Below are 15771 nucleotides of genomic sequence, written 5' to 3'. Positions count from 1 at the left end.
ACCTGTGCGTTTCATCATGCTTGGGCATTGAGAACATCCCCTTCAGCTACAGAGGGAGGAACCCTTCTGCCTTTGAATGCCTTCCCCCCACATGGTTCCCATTTACTGACACTTCTCTAAATGTTTTTAGCATTACTTTAGCTAAAGGTCACTGAAATTCCCACTTCTGGGCCTGTTAAGTTTTCCACTCCCATCATATAAAAGGCTTTTGTTACCGGCAGTGTGTTTGGGGAAGAGGGGGCTGCCCTCCCCACCCGAGGAGAACAGAAGATGCGTGATTGTTGCCTTCTGCCCAGTTTAAACCAAATTTGTACTAGCAAGAACTCATTCTATACACAGTGCAAAAAAAGACCCTTGAGGAACTCTAATGCCTCTCTGCAACTGCTAAATAATTTCATCTTCTTGCTCTAAAATACAGCCTGAGTGATTGGTGGGGAGGGGGACAGACTGCAGCACTGGAACAGGAGCCTATCACACAGCTCTAACTAATCATGGCGTTCAACTAACAAACAACACCAGAAAAAGAAAACAAATATATTGCAAGAACCGAATTGTATTATTAAGTGCAAAACCAAGAGCCAGGAAAAAGAACTTCAGTCTGTGTTACAAATCCAAGCTTTTTAACGTGTCAAAGTGGATGACGACATTTCATATTCAAGCTGTTAGTGCTGAGCTTCAGTGATTGTAAGAGAGAGAACAGGTAAGGGAGAACTTTATCAGAAGAAATATATATTTGTATTAGCGCTGAGATGTCACTGATGTTTGTATAGTGCTTGCAGTAAGAGTAATGCTGAAATCTCTTTTATGTTAGGTAATCATTAATCGTAAGACCCTCCTTTAACTTAAGAGTCACGTGAGCTGTGGAAAAAGATGGAGGAAAAAAGGTGGCAAGGCCACTTTCAAGTCCTGGCTTGTCGCAATTCAGCAGCACTTTTCTGTTCAGGCACCTCCTGTGTGAATTACATTCTAGTCCTTCCACTTTACTCCCCTGGAGGCTTCAGAGCAGCCTGGTTAGAAGCAGAAAGCTATAGCCCAGTCTCCAGCATAGGGACACCTTAGGGCAGAGCCAGTTTATGACTTGGATGGGACAGGGGCAGTTGTAATGGAAACAATGTAAAGTCTTTGCACTTTTTTCAAACAAGCTGCTCCATGCTCCCTGTGAGATGGTGACATCTTTTAAGACAACCCCGGAAAAGCCTTTTCAAATGCACTGATTGTTTTGTTTTGAGTGACGCTTTTAGACAATTCGTCATACAAAAATACTGTACCATGAACTACTCTCTGACAGCAGTCACAGAATAAAGGGACTGGTTAAATTAGAAATATCCATTTGTAATCACCACACAAGGGCCTGCGCCTGGACCTCAGCTGAACCCATTTCTGCTGTCAGGCTGCCATTTGCCAGTTCTGCATTTTCCCACTGGCTCAGTAGGTCTCTATGGATTATTCTACTTCACAGTTTGTGCCCAAAATTTGTAGATCTAGTAATGAATCCCAGAGTCCACTTAATTTCACAGTCCAAATCATTTGCTATTACTAGGGAAGGCAGAGAATTAGCTGTTGGGTTGTTTCAGTAGTAGGCTGGAGGTTAGTTCCCTGGGTACTCAAACACTGCTGCAGCGCCCATGCCAGTTCCAATGCACATTGACACCACACCGTATGCTCTGAAAGGGAAGAACACATAGGATTAAGAAAAAGACAGATTAGTTTAAATCAGCTGGGGAGGGAGAGAATCCTACAATCCCAGATTCACAGAATGGCTTGGGTTAGAAAGGGCAGCAAGACATTACACAGCCCTCCCTTAGGAGGGCCATTAGAAATTCCTGTTCAAAACCTATCAGAGAGATGGAGAAAGCTTAACCCACAATGACGGTTACTAAGCTACTTACACACATGTGAGGCATTAAGGTTAATACTGTTCCTCAGTGCTCACCTCTTCCCTCTGCGCTTCAATTCATTGAGTAAGGTGACAACTTGACGAGCACCCGTACAGCCCAGTGGGTGCCCCAGAGCTATGGCTCCTCCCAGGGGATTGACTTTCTCCATTGGAATGCCCAGCTTTTCAACACAGTACACAGCCTAGAAAGACAGAGGGAATGGCTTCATGGAGATGCTCTCACCTTCATTAGGTCTCAGCTCTCCTGCAACAGAGAGCTAAAAGGACTGCAGAGAAGACTGGCCATCTCATGCCTACATAAGGAGGGACAGCAGACGGTCCTAGGAGTTCAAGGGGCTTCAAAAGATGTGTGCTTAAAATGAATTTAAACTATGTATTACTACACCAACGCCACATCCTTGTGTCAGCTACTCTGAAAGTATTAAACAGTTAGCACTGAGAGACCTGATTCCAATTAGACCATCCTTCCCAATGGAAAGGAGTGGAACTAATTACAAATCCCAAGCACAGGGAAGTGAGCTAAGCCCATCCACTCCACCTCAAACTGGAGCCCACGTACTTTCTGACAGGTACATCACAAATCTGTGGCAGGTACAGTATTGAAGTTTCTACCTTTCATCAAGGACCTCCAATAGTCGTGTGCATGTTATTAACATTTGTCTATGTAATATGTAGAACAAGTTAATGATATGTAGAACAAGTTCAGATTTAACTTGGAGACTAAGCTGAAATACACTCAGCTGCCATGCAATGCTGCAACTTAAACAGGATGATCACTCACCTGGCTTGCAAAGGCTTCATTAATTTCATATATATCAATGTCAGCCAGAGTCAGACCTATGGTTTAAAAAGCCAGGATTTAAAAGCAGGTATTTTTGCCTTATGACTATCTCAGAGTAATTCACTCACAGCCTCCCCTTCTGAGTTCTAGTCCTACTTCATTAATGACAAAAAGGGCATTGGCTCCGTGTGGGGTATCTACACTTGTAAACGTTTATGTACAACATCTAAAGACTGCAACAGCTCATGGTAGTTTGTCGCCGAGTTTGCAAAATTTCCTTAGATTAATTGGGATGTGTCTGCAGAGGGCTTAAAGCTTGAAGGGTATTTTGAGACTGAAAACTATCAGTGAACAGGTGATCACAGCAATGACAGCTGGACACAACAATAATCACAAACTATGAAAGCTATTTAACCTAATGAGTATGCCAAGGACCCCAAGGAAAACTTCTCAGGACTGGTCAGATGCCAAAATTGTAAAACAAACCCCAAACCCGAATCAAACACAATCCCCCCCCCCCCCCCCTTCCCCCCGGTCATATTAAACACAATACCCCCCTCCCCGGTCATATTAAGGAAAACAGCACTAAACAAACACTAAATCATGTGCCACATGTTAACTGTTGTTGAGACCGTGCAGGGATTTAATCCTGAGCTTCTCAAAGGTGAGCAGACGACAATTTAGACATGAGTACAAGCAAAAAGTACTACAACAACCTGAGGCAGGAAGGTTTTGACTCTAAGTTCATTGTTCCTATGGCTGACTGCTGCACAGGCTTGAGTAATATAAATTTCAGCCTGCAGAGTCTGATTTGCCTTGTGCCAAACACTGGGTGAACAACAAGTGGTTCTTACCTGCCTTTTCCACAGCAACAGGGATCGCGTATGCCGGCCCTATGCCCATCACATCAGGTGGGACTCCAACCACAGCAAAGGACCTTAGCACTCCCAGGATGGGGAGTCCCAGCTGTGCTGCTTTGGAGCGCTTTGCCAGGAGAACAGCAGCTGCTCCATCACTGACTTGGCTGGCATTACCTGTTGGAAGAGATCTCTTTTGTCTAAGCACATTCTATTACAAGGCAGGTAAACCACAGGAACACCAGTTTAACAACAGAGCTGACCTGCTGTAGTGCTACCATCCTCTTTGAAGGCAGGCTTTAGCTTTGCCAAGCCCTCCAGGGTTGTGGAGGGCCTAATCCCTTCATCTTGGTGCACGGTGATTGGTTTTTGGTTGCCCTGATTATCTAGAATGGTGGTCTTCACTGGAACAATCTCAGTTTTAAACAGTCCCATCTGCTGAGCTTTTGCTGCTCTGTTAAAGAAGATCAGGAAAGATTAAAATATTCTGGAGGTGAACTGCAAGAGAACTAATGTCAAGGAAACCAGTTAATAAGAGAATGAACTAAGGTATGACTTAGTACACAGGTACAACATTGCCAAGTAGTGGACAAGACAACAGGCCAATATTTGGCTCTATTCATGGGAAGACAAACTTTATACCTCTTCATAATGGAAAATGTATCACTAACTTTTATGGGTGTTCTCCCCAAACCCATTCTGTTCCCATCAATGCCGCTGTGACTGACTCCTACAGTGCACAGCATGAAGTTGTACTTGTCCAGTGGTACAGTCACAGCACAACTGTTCAAACACCAACTCTTATTTCTGAGAGTTTAAACTGGGCACGTGGGCTAAACCTCCACGTAATGCTAATAACTTCCGACAGGCTAAGGAATGGCTAAAGCTTCACTCATTCCTGGGTTTGTCCTATTAAAGACAAGTTGAGCTCTAAACCACAGACCAGGTATAATCTTCTGGCATCTAAATGCAACCTTTCAGCCCAAAAGAGTTGCAGTGTTTATTGCATAGTTCAGCATGACTACACACAAGGGTATCACTTAATTTAAGCAGTAAAGGTGTGTTGAAGACAGGGTCTGGTCCCCAAGACAGCCGAATTAGCAGGAGGGAGCAACTGACACAGACTGATGTAAGTGAGCAGAATAGAATTAGTTAAATTAGAATGAGATCAGGGCACAGTTTTAATCTTTCGCATCCAAAAAGTTATTTTAAAAGCCTCCACAGTTTAGATTTACCTTCTAGCAGCACAGCGCCTGTTACAGGGAATACAAATTGGAGACTGAAAGCTTGTTTTACACCGCCATCACTTTAACTAATCATAGAATCACAGGACGGTTTGGGTTGGAATGACCCTCAAAGCTCATCCAGTTCCAACCCTCTGCTACCACGCAGGGACACCCTCCACTAAGGTTGCTCCAAGCCCCATCCAACCTGGCCTTGAACACTGCCAGGGATGGGGCAGCCACAGCTTCTCTGGGCAACCTGTGCCAGTGCCTCGCCACCCTCACAGGGAAGAACTTCTGCCTCAGATCCCATCTCAATCTCCTCTCTGTCAGTTTAAAGCCATTCCCCCTTGTCCTGTCCCTACCTGCCCTTTTAAAGCCCCTTTCCAGGTTTCTTGTCAGCCCCTTTAGGCACTGGAAGCTGCTCCGAGGTCTCCAAGCAGCCTTCTCTTCTCCAGGCTGAACAAGCCCAGCTCTCTCAGCTTCTCATAATAAAATGAAAATATTTAAAACTCCCAGGTAAGTGAGACTTGGAGCAAAGAGCTGAGGGACAGACCAGTAACTTCACAGACATCCTGAGACTGAGGCCAGAAAATCACCCCCTTCCTTATGTGAGAGGTGAGGATCACATTCACATACCCTTTTGTGTTATCAGCTCAGTGTCAGTGAGAAAGGCTGGCATGCCAAGTTCCCTGAGAAGCAGGGCCAGAATTTAAAGGTTAACTGGCCTGTGCAGTGGCTTCCTTTTTAGATAAATAATTGGACCGGGGCGATGCTTAAAGAGAGCTCTGAAAGTTACTTTAACTCTTTGATGGCCATGACTTTAACATGTCACCTGCTGCTGTTAGAATGCCAGAACGGCCCTTGGGTTCCAGGCATCAGCTGACTTCAGCAGTGATCTGACCTAAGAGGAAGGTTATGAGAGGTAGGACTGGGCTCATTTAGAGCCAAACACCTGCAGTGAAGACACGCCACTCTTCTCATGAGCTCAGCCATCCTCTAGATACAGCTACAGTTAAATATTCCCTCTCAGGAAAGGTTCCTCCTGCTTCTACTCCTACACTGAGCGAAAGCCACTACAAAATGCTGCACATTTGTTTTAGAAACCTCACAGAGGTTGTATCCTTTGGATGCTGAAAAAACACAGGGGCACTCACTGCTCAGGGCTCAATGCCTGGTGGTACCAGCACAAGATTAGTCTCACAGTCCCCAGCAAAGCTCTGGACTTGGGTTTCCTCACCACACAACCCGGGACATGCACCGATCTTCACTCTGACCATCTCAAGCTTCTTCACTCAAGATTAAGATTTGGAAGGCAACAGGAAGGCTGTACTTAACCACGCTTAGGAAGTAGCAGTGCATTTTCTATCTGTATTTATTCCTTAACTAAAAAGTTAAAAAAAACCCCAAACATTTACTTTTGCTGGGAAGCCAAGGCAAAGGCATCTTGCTTCTTTCGGGAAACTCCAAACTTCTCTGCCACATTTTCTGAGGTTATTCTGGGAAAACAACAACAAAGAATGAATCCAATGAGACACTAATGGATCTGCAGTTGGCTTCTCCTAAGACAACACAAAGTACAAGCACTGGCTTTAGCCTCAAAGCTAACTGCTGCCTTCCCAACCAAGAACTGCTTGGCAGAAGCAAATCCCAAATCAACTCTAGGATGAAAACATGGTTCAAATCCATTTTGCTTGCTCATTAAGCCAGTGAGCTTAAGACGTAAGACAAGGAAATCTTTCATCAGAGTTGCTGATCTTCCCCCATTTCACATAATTCATCTTCTACCACAACCAAGGCAGATGCCGACACATACAGATCCAAGCTGACCACATTCATATTGATCTGGAACAGTACAATAACTGAGGAGACAGACCATCTGGAAACCCCCTAAACTTTGGGAGGAGGAACCACTTACCCCATAGGAATCAGGCAATCCCTTGCTTTGCTGTTTTCCATCAAGCTGGAACTGATGTCACCAGGGTTATTTGCACTTCTGAGGGACATGGTTTCCACGCTAAACACAGGAAAGATCTGAATTTGCAAACAGTGCTTCACAGTACATTCCTGGTTCTTGTGCCACTAAGCTTGACCAAAACTCAGTGTCTTTACAACTTGAATTCCTACTACCCCACAGAAACATCACTAATAAAAAAGAACTGGACAAGGCAGAAGCTCTTCAGTCATCAGTATCAGAATTACTATGAAATGAAAACAGATTGCTACATTAAATTGGTCCTTATTTCACTGGAACAGAATAACAATGTCAGTCATTAATAACAGTTAATTTCTCGTGTTTCCCCAGCTAGGAAGGAACTGCTAAAGATTCCAGCACTTCCAACCTCAAACACAGCAAGAAACCTAAGTTTCTAGGAGTGAAGTTTGAAGTGAGATTGTCAGCAGCCATAAAAATGCAACTTACACGTTAAGCACTGGTTGGCAGTAAAATAAGGAAAGCATTAAGCAAACCTATGGAGATGCTTCACTGAGTTACACCATTTATATTTCACAACAGAAAGAATCTAAGACGCTGATCCCAGAGGCTGCAGCCTTTGACCTACAAATGAATTAACAGCTTGAAGATATCCAAGTTTACTGCAGGAACACACTTAAGCCATCACTTAAGACCAGTGAACATTTGAAAAGTCAGCCTAGACCACAAAGCCTACAATGGGAAGAGGGTTTGAAGAGGGTTCTACTCTGCACTCCACACAAACACTATGAAGAGTAAACAAGGGAACTATTCCTGTAAAATGCAAGGGAAGCAGAAAACAAGGGCTTTCCCCCAGCAGCTTATCAGGAATTTAAACTCTGCTATGGGACAGTGCATTACTTGGCTTCAGCTGCACCTACTCCCCGAAGGAAGGCACAGAATCAGGTTTGAAGTAAGAGCAAACCACAGCTTCTGCGTTTTGTGTTGTCATCCAGTATCTTTCCACCTACAGAGTGGGTGAGTCCACTTGGGACAAGCGTGACTTGGGATAAACCCAACTCATAAAAGCTATTTGTAGCTTAAGAGATTTTGTTTTACTTTTCATTCATTCTTCTGAAGTGAATATGCATGTGGTCACCAGCATTTCTCCAAAGCCAACCTAGCATTTACATAACCCTCTAAGAAATAAACACTTCTTATGATGGTGGGACTGAAGCAAAGAACAGTTTGCCTGTCCACTGCAGAACAACATCTCCTGTAGGCCTGTAGAACAGTTATTAGCATGGGTAGACCATTTATTTCCTTATCCAAGATAGCTGCTGGTCTTCTAAGACACTAGTTAATTTGAGATCAGTTAGAAAGCTAATTGCGGAGGGTTCTTTCAGGCTCTGCACACAAGTGGTATCCCACAGCAGGGCCAGAGGACCCTAATAGAACAGGTTGTTGCATGCTTGTAAGAGATACTCAGCCTCTTATTGCAACTCCAGCTGACATGTCACCAAGACCAAAACTTCCAGGAGAATTAAAGGATATTCAGGCACCTTCCCTCCTTTAACATGACCTGATCTTCTGTAAAGTACTCAGCAGCCTCTGGAAATATAGGAATTGCATCTGCAGCCACCACATAAACTCAGGTCCTACTTTTAAAGTTTAATCACTATTTGTCAAATGAGGACAGCATCTGTTTCTCTGGGGGGAACAGATGTGGTGGGAAAGGGTTTCTAATTCCTCACACAAGAGCTCTTGCAGAGGGACAGAGTACCATAGAAAGACTTTCTTACCCACAGGCCAAGCCAATGTCATACGATCCATTTCGGATGCCACCTGTAACAGCAGTGCAGAAACAGTCTTATTATCATTAGGAGCAAAAGCGTTTCCATTCTAGCTGCGGTTTCATGGACCCCTGAGGCACCCACCACAGGCAACCAGGGCATTCCCTCTTCCCTTCCACCTATCACAACATAAGACAGGTCAAGGAGCTGATGAGGCTGAAGACCAGCCATGACCTGACATGCAGAGAGCACTAGAGGGCTGAAGCTGCCTGACACTGAAGTGATGGTAGAACTCACTCTCAGAAAGCCAAGTTAGTTCCTAGGAGTAAACTGAGCAACTCAAGGATATAAAAGTATTCAACTAGTAACGCCAAGGATTCCTAACAGCAGGCATTACTGCTACTTCTACTGCTCAGAGAGATTGGAGAACAGGAGAAAGGAGCACTTGGGGTGGGGCAGGCATCGCCTCTGATCCCTTACCTGCTATATTGATAACAGCCTGTAGGCCAGAGGAGCACTGCCGGTTCACGCTCGAGCACGGCACCGTCTCTGGAATACCACTAGAAAACAAGACAGTGCTGACTAAGACTCAGTGACGCAACAAAACAAAGCTCTAAAGACAGCATTAAACCATGCGATTAAACTTTAACCCTCAAGTTCAAGACAGATCCCTTCATGCATTTGTTGACCTATTTGGTCCTGCACCAAGAGAAAGCAAAGTTCGGAGAGAATTTCCACACTTGATTTGCAAGTGGTTCGCAAGCTGTTTCCCCACAGGTGTGTCTTTTAGAAAGTCCACTCTAAGCAGGGCCTCTTGCGCGCTTCATTCCCAAGCTTCGACTGGGGCCAGAAATACTGAAAAGCTCTCCAATATTCATGGTTACAGGCGGGCTGTGCCTGCACCTCATCACTTGGCAACAGACACCGGCTATTTAGAAGCTGAGATCCAGCTCAGTACAAACCACTGGGGAAGGAACAGAAAGACTTGAGACAACTCAATGGTTTTGGGACCACAGAGTGGAGGGAAGTGCAGCCTGGAAGTGTGCAGAAGCAGCTGGTACAGCTGGGAGCCCACAAAACAAGATCTCCCATTCAGAGGCCCAACACAGGAGGCACAAACAGATGAAACAGCCTCACCTCTGCCTCCCTGTCCCTGCTCCTCCAAACACCCGATCAAAGTCTAATTTCTAGGCAAAAGGTGATGTGCTGTAACAACCTAGGAGCGCACGAGCCTCATCGCAACCTCTGACACAGTGCTGCCCCGCAGCCAAGGCCTGAGAGAGGACGAACCTCAGTCCGGCTGAGAGTTTACCTTAGGAACTGTGCAACTCTCGCAATCAAAGCGCCGGCTCCAGGCTGCAGCACGTTTCCTGGGTGCAAAGATACGGTTCCAGTCAATGGGTTGCATTCCCCTCACTATTTACTGTGGGCACCGAAGGGATACAACATCCCCATGGCTTGGTACCACCTGGCACCCAGATCAGAGCCCCACCACGTAACAGACCAGTGATGAGGGACACACTGATTTCAGAAACCTAATACTGCAAACTAACCCCTTCCGACCCCACAATACTTCCAAGTACCCCAGGAGCAGCCTGCCCCGGAGAGCTGTCCAGACCAGGAGCTTCAGTCCAGACAGAGGTTGTTCACTCACCCACACAGATGTCTCCCAGGGCCTCAGGACGAAGACTGACATCTTGAAGGACGGCTGTCATAACAGCAGACAGTAGTTCATCAGGTGTAGTATCCTAAAAGCATAGGGGATTAGAGCTGCTCAGCAAACACCAGTAACTGCTCCCTCACCAGTTCACCCTCAGGCTACTTCACAGGACTCGGGCTTAGGCAGCTTTACTCCACTTCTCAGCTCATTATGGCTGTCACTGTCTCCAAAAGTTCCATGTTTTTTACCTTCACACACTGTAACACCTGCTGCTTTCTTACCTACCTCAGTTTCACATGAGCACACTTTGTAGGGCCTTCAATGTTGAGTTATGTGACAAGACTTAGCGAGCAGAGCCCTTCAGTTTATCTTGTGAACGAAACACGGGTGACCCCTCCGCCGGTGAGAGGGCCCCCCAGCATGGCGAGACCCATCTTGAAGGATGACAAGCAATGCACACCCTCCGCGGCCATCCTTGCACCCTCGGTCTGAGCCCCCGGACACTGCCCCCCAGGGAGGCGAGGGGCCGCTCCAGAAGGGCAGCGCATCCGTGTGAGGCGGTGTCGGTACCTGGCTGTGCAGGGCACGGGGATGCTGCCTTTCCAAGCGGTTGCTCTGTTCGAGCACTCGGGTAAGAGCAGCATGGAGAGACCTGCCCCGGGCTTTACCAGGAGCCGGGAAACTCGCCGGGATATTGGCTGGTTTCCTGGGGTGCCAGCGGTCCTACCGCACCTGGGCCGTGCACCCCCCGGCGCTAAAACCACCGGAAAGTGCCTCTTGTACCATTACAGAGCAGAGCCCGCTGCCGGGCCGTGGCTGGGGGTCCCACATCTCCACCTGCACCGGAGCGGTGCTGCGGGGGCCCGGACCCGGCACGCTGCGGGGCTCGGCAACCGCGGGCAGGGAGGCGGCAGTCCCCGCAGCACCCCGGGAGCAGGACAGCGCAGCCGGGCCATACCTTGAAGCCGCCGCGCTTGGCGCGGGCGATGGCGGTCCTCCGCCCGTGCACCACCACCACATCGTCGGGGCTGGCGGCCCGCGGCGAGACCCCGGCGCGACTGCCGCACGGCGCGGCGCTAACCCTGCTGCCCGCCCGCGGAGGGGAAGCGGAGAGGTGCCCCAGCACCAGCTGCGCCCGCCGCGCCGCCGCCATCTTGTCACTGCCACCTCAGGTACCGGCGGGGCGGGACGCGGCGGGACGCACGGGCTCATTTGCATGGCCCCGCCCCCAGCGGGGAGGGCCAATGGGAGCTGACAGCTGGGGAACGGGGACGTGCGGCGAGGGCACCCGGGAGCGGCGAAACAAGCGCTAGTGAAACGGGTGAGCACCGTCAAAGGGCAGGGAGAGGAAGGAAACGGCGGGGAGAAAAGAAGGGAGAGAAGAGGAAAAGAAAAGAGGGAGGAAAACCTGGAAAAGAGAAAAAACCGGGAAAAATAAAACCGGGAGAAACAGGAAAAAGGGAAAAACCGTGGAAAATGGAAAAACGGGTAAAAACCGGGAAAAATACATACAAGGGAAATCGGAAAAAAGTAAAAAAAAAAAAAAAAAAAAAAAAAAAGGAAAAGTGGGAAACATTGGGAAAAGAGGAAAAAAAAAAAGAGAAAAAATGAAACAAAATTATGCAAAAAAAAAAAAAAAACACAAACCGAAAATGGGAAAAAGCAGGACAAAAAGAAAAAACAGGAAAAAGGGAAAAACCGTGGAAACTGGAAAAATGGGTAAAAAACGCGAAAAATAAATACAAGGGAAATAGGAAAAAAGTAAAAAAAAAAAAAAAAAGGAAAAGCGGGAAACATTGGGAAAACAGGAAAAGAAAAGAGAAAAAATGAAACAAAATCATGCAAAAAAAAAAAAAACCCACAAACCAAAAATGGGAAAAAGCAGGACAAAAAGAAAAAACAGGAAAAAGGGGGGAAATGGGGAAAAAACGAGAAAAACAAAAATGGAGGAAAAACGGGAAAAGAAAAAATGTGAAAAAACAAACAAAAAAACCAACAGAGGAAAAACAGGAAAAGAAAAATTGGGGAAAAAACGGAAAAAAGGAAAACAGGAAAAACTGGGGGAAATGGAAAACTGGAAAACAATGAAGGGAAAAAGAAAAAAAGGGAAAAAATGGGGGGAAAAAACAGGCGAAAGAGAAAAGAGGAAAAAGGAAAGAAGAAACAACAAAAGGAAACCCCACCAGGGACAAAGCACCAGTGAGAATAAATAAAAGGAAATTTTAGAATTAAAAATCAATACTCCAAACCATGTAACTGTGTGTGCTTGGGGCATCTGCGCACAGCGGGACGCCAGGACCAAAGGGCGCGCAGAGCCCTGCACTGCTGGATGGTGTCGGGTAAGCCCCAGGAACCACCAGCCTTGCCTCGACCCCTCAGGCCCTGTCCTCTGCCTCCCTGGTGGCCCGAGCCCATTCCGCTGCCAGGGGACACGAAAGGGCCACTCCAGCCTCCACCCCCCAGGGAAAATCATTTCCCAGCAGGACCCTGACAGTGCAGTGCAGAGGGAAATCCACTGAGCTACAGGCAAACCGGAACAAAATCAAGGAAAAACAAAGCAAAAACCAAAAAACCCCAGCTTTACATGGCAGAATATTACATTCTCTTTTCCTGTTTCATTCTGTACATCAGAACACTGCACGGGTTTTAACAAACAAATAAAAAGGCACAGGCACCTGAGGAGTGAGTCGCACACACACACATGGCACACATATGTGCACACATGTGCACGCACACACGAGCCACATTCATCCACGGGAGGATTCCGGTGCTTTGAGGGGGTTTGGGGGCAGCCCCAGCTCAGGGCAGCTGAGAGCTTACTTTTGCTCTCCAAGTTTTGGAAAGAAGGAAAGCACCCACCTGCCACCAAAGGCTGAGAAAATCAAACCCAAAGAGATTCAATGAAAGAAGAGAAAGCAGCTTAAAAACGGTTTGGTTTGGTTGTGGTTTTTTTTTTAGCTTTGGTGAAAACACATCTCGTTACCCTCTTCTGAGAAAACCCTCCCCAGGCAACACTGATTGTTTTCTTTTTGTCCATATTACCAAACAAACGGATGATGGATTTGGTCCTATTCACAGAACGAAATTTTTCACTCCCACCCAGAGGAAGGAGGCGACTTTAAACCCCCCCTTCCCAAAGAGAGCTGCCCATCAGCTGTGTCAGACTGGCTTCACCAGAGCCCAGCCTGGGCAAGAACTGGCCTCTGCAGCTTTGCAGGGAAGTTTCTAGGGAATCCTTCGAGCTATTTCCCTTCATTTTCCCTGACCATACCAGTGTTTTATTTTTAAACTGGAATAGCTCTGATTTTTGCTTCTGTTCTGAGCTGTGGACAAGCAAAGGCTCCCACTGGCACACCCGCCGTGCAAAGTCTTGATCTCTTCTTCCACGTGTAAGGATCCAAGGACATGTCAAAGCACACCAATCCCCCAACTTCCTCTTCAGTCCAAGCAACGCTTTTCATTTCCAATTAGAAACAGTATGTTTTCACCCACTGGCATGAAGACAGCAACCTCCTGGTAGCTGCGTATTTAACCCTTTGCTGGGCCAGGTGGACACAGCTATTGTCCATATTGTCATTAGCTTCCAAGGACTCTGTGCATGCTCCCTGCCCAGTTTCCCAGCAGGGTACTGCTTGCAGCTCACAACTGGCCTATTTTCTCCTACAGCTTCAAATATACTGTGGGAAGAAATCTGTTTCCAGCTGCCCTCAACTCACATAACTCTCTTCTGGTTTGCAGCTTCATGGCCCTGCAGCTGCTGCCTTGGGCACCACCATGGAGATGATATCCCTCTTCCCTGATCCCAGGGCTGGTCCTACAAGGCCTGGAGAAGGCATCCAGCCCTTGGCAGTCCAGATCAACAGGCTCTGTTTCTCTCTGCTTAGGTTATTTGGAGACCCACTGGGCTCCTCCTGCAGCTCTGCTTCCACAATGTATTGGCAACCCTCCAGACTCAGTGTAGCAGCACAGGTACAGGCTAGCAGGGCTAGGGCTGTGAGCAGAGAGCATCCTCACCAAGACATCCTCCAGCTCCCACCTGAAGCCTGATGGTTCCTAACAAGAACTGTCTGATGCTCAGCTGCAGGCATTGACAGCATTTAAACATCCCTCCACACAGCCCGTGGCAGAGGTCCTGGGCATCCGTCCATGGGTGTACCCCACAGAGACCTCCTGCACCCCGAGAGGACCCCTTCTTCCAAGAGTCACACACACACGCATGCACACACATACACAAAGGCAAAGTCAACACGGCTGCTGCATCATCGCACCCGACCCTGTGCTTTGCGTCGAGTCGAGCATCACTCCTTGATTGTAACCGCTTAAGGCACAGAACAGTATTAAATGCTGCCCTGCCTGGAGATGTGGGCTGGTCCCACGACCTCCAGGAGGGTTCGGTCCCCTTGTGAACGGGGACGTGCAGGTCCCCCCGACTCTGTGGTCTGAGGATCATCTCCTTCGGCTTGGCTGAAGCCCCTGTCTGTTCTCCTGCAAAAGGTGGTGATCGCCACTGAGCATCTTATGCATCTACTGTCCCGGGGATGTTGCCAGCATCACTGTTGTGCTGTGGCGGAGGACAGATCCCATTTGCTGCACTTTCCCCGAGAGATAAGTAACATGCTGAGGGGGGATGACCCCCTTATCGCTGGCAGCAAGAAAGTTACTTGGTCCGAGGCCAGCACTCACACAGTCTGGGAAATCCCTCACTCTGAATTCTGGTGCCAATAATCCTGACAGCAGCTTGGAAATCCAACAACACAGCGGGTGCCGAGCCAGCAACGAGTAAGAAGGGACCTATGGGGGCCACCGCCAGGACAGCCCAGGATGGAGGTCTGAACCGTAGAGCACAGAGAGTCTGGCGGCCACCCCGTTCCCACCAGCGTTTCCCCATCCCCAGTGCCGGGGGCTCAGAGCCCGCAGTTGACGAAGGGGTGTCTCAGCAGGTCCTCGGCTGTTGGCCTCCGCTTCTCCTCCACGAAGATCTGCTCGAGGAAGTTGCGGCAGGAGTTGGAGACACTGTCGGGGAGCTGGGGTTTGGTCGGCTGGGTGGCAATCTTAAAAATAGCCGCCATGGCCTCGAACTCTGCCCACGGCGGCTTCTCTGTTAACATCTCCACCACGGTGCAGGCCACGCTCCTGCAACAACGTCAAGACACAGGGGTGAGATGGAAGGAAGCGCACTGGGGTGGTGGCTGTGCCTCTCAAGTCTAATCAGCTCTAAGACTGCACCTGAATGGATGGACTGCGGGGAGCAAAGCCACATGAGTGATGGGCGCACATCTCTGGAACACACAGCCCCCTGAAACTCACTGTTCATGCAAGTCCTTGGAACTGGGCTCTCCCTCCCACCAGCAGGAGTGAACTTGCAAGCCTTGCTCTGAAGCTGGTGGCTTTTCTACCTACGTTAACTGACAGATACTAAGTTTGATAGGAGCATGCGAGAGACATTACTGGAGCATCCTCTTAAGGGAAACCCAGGCACGAGTCTAGACACCATTGTTTCATTAATAGCATGTATGAATGAATGTATGAATAGCCAGAATTAAATGTTTGCCTACATCCAACTTCATCTCCAAAGTGCACCTGAAAAAGGAGCACAGATGAGCAGCAAGTGCCCGAAAGGTTTCCCTGTGCTTGCTAAGGAGTCATGG

General features: G+C 47.9%; 2 protein-coding genes across 4 annotated transcripts in view; both read right to left on the bottom strand.

Moving 5' to 3' along the window:
• Window positions 1-519: 519 nt before the first annotated feature.
• On the bottom strand, window positions 520-11315 carry ACAA1 (acetyl-CoA acyltransferase 1). Its single transcript, XM_065666888.1, has 12 exons — window positions 11082-11315; window positions 10118-10211; window positions 9776-9833; window positions 8944-9023; window positions 8473-8515; window positions 6677-6775; window positions 6177-6257; window positions 3799-3989; window positions 3533-3712; window positions 2679-2734; window positions 1934-2079; window positions 520-1664 (listed from the first exon to the last, which is right to left on the bottom strand). Exons 1-12 carry the CDS (start codon window positions 11274-11276, stop codon window positions 1589-1591), a joined length of 1299 nt encoding a protein of 432 aa, XP_065522960.1. The 5' UTR covers window positions 11277-11315; the 3' UTR covers window positions 520-1588.
• A 1370-nt stretch (window positions 11316-12685) lies between these two features.
• LOC136008094 (mitogen-activated protein kinase kinase kinase 3-like) overlaps window positions 12686-15771 on the bottom strand; it is a 78871-nt gene continuing 75785 nt past the window's right edge. For all 3 annotated transcript variants that reach the window (XM_065666884.1, XM_065666885.1, XM_065666886.1), the window contains one exon: window positions 12686-15256. In XM_065666884.1, coding sequence (XP_065522956.1) covers window positions 15028-15256 — 229 coding nt within the window. In that variant the 3' untranslated portion in view covers window positions 12686-15027. The remainder of the gene's footprint in view (window positions 15257-15771) is intronic.

This window comes from Lathamus discolor, chromosome 2 (genome assembly GCF_037157495.1).
Source record: "Lathamus discolor isolate bLatDis1 chromosome 2, bLatDis1.hap1, whole genome shotgun sequence".
In the NCBI taxonomy this organism is placed as follows: domain Eukaryota; kingdom Metazoa; phylum Chordata; class Aves; order Psittaciformes; family Psittacidae; genus Lathamus; species Lathamus discolor.
Note: the sequence above shows the minus strand (reverse complement) of the source record. Positions and strands in the feature narration are given on the sequence as shown.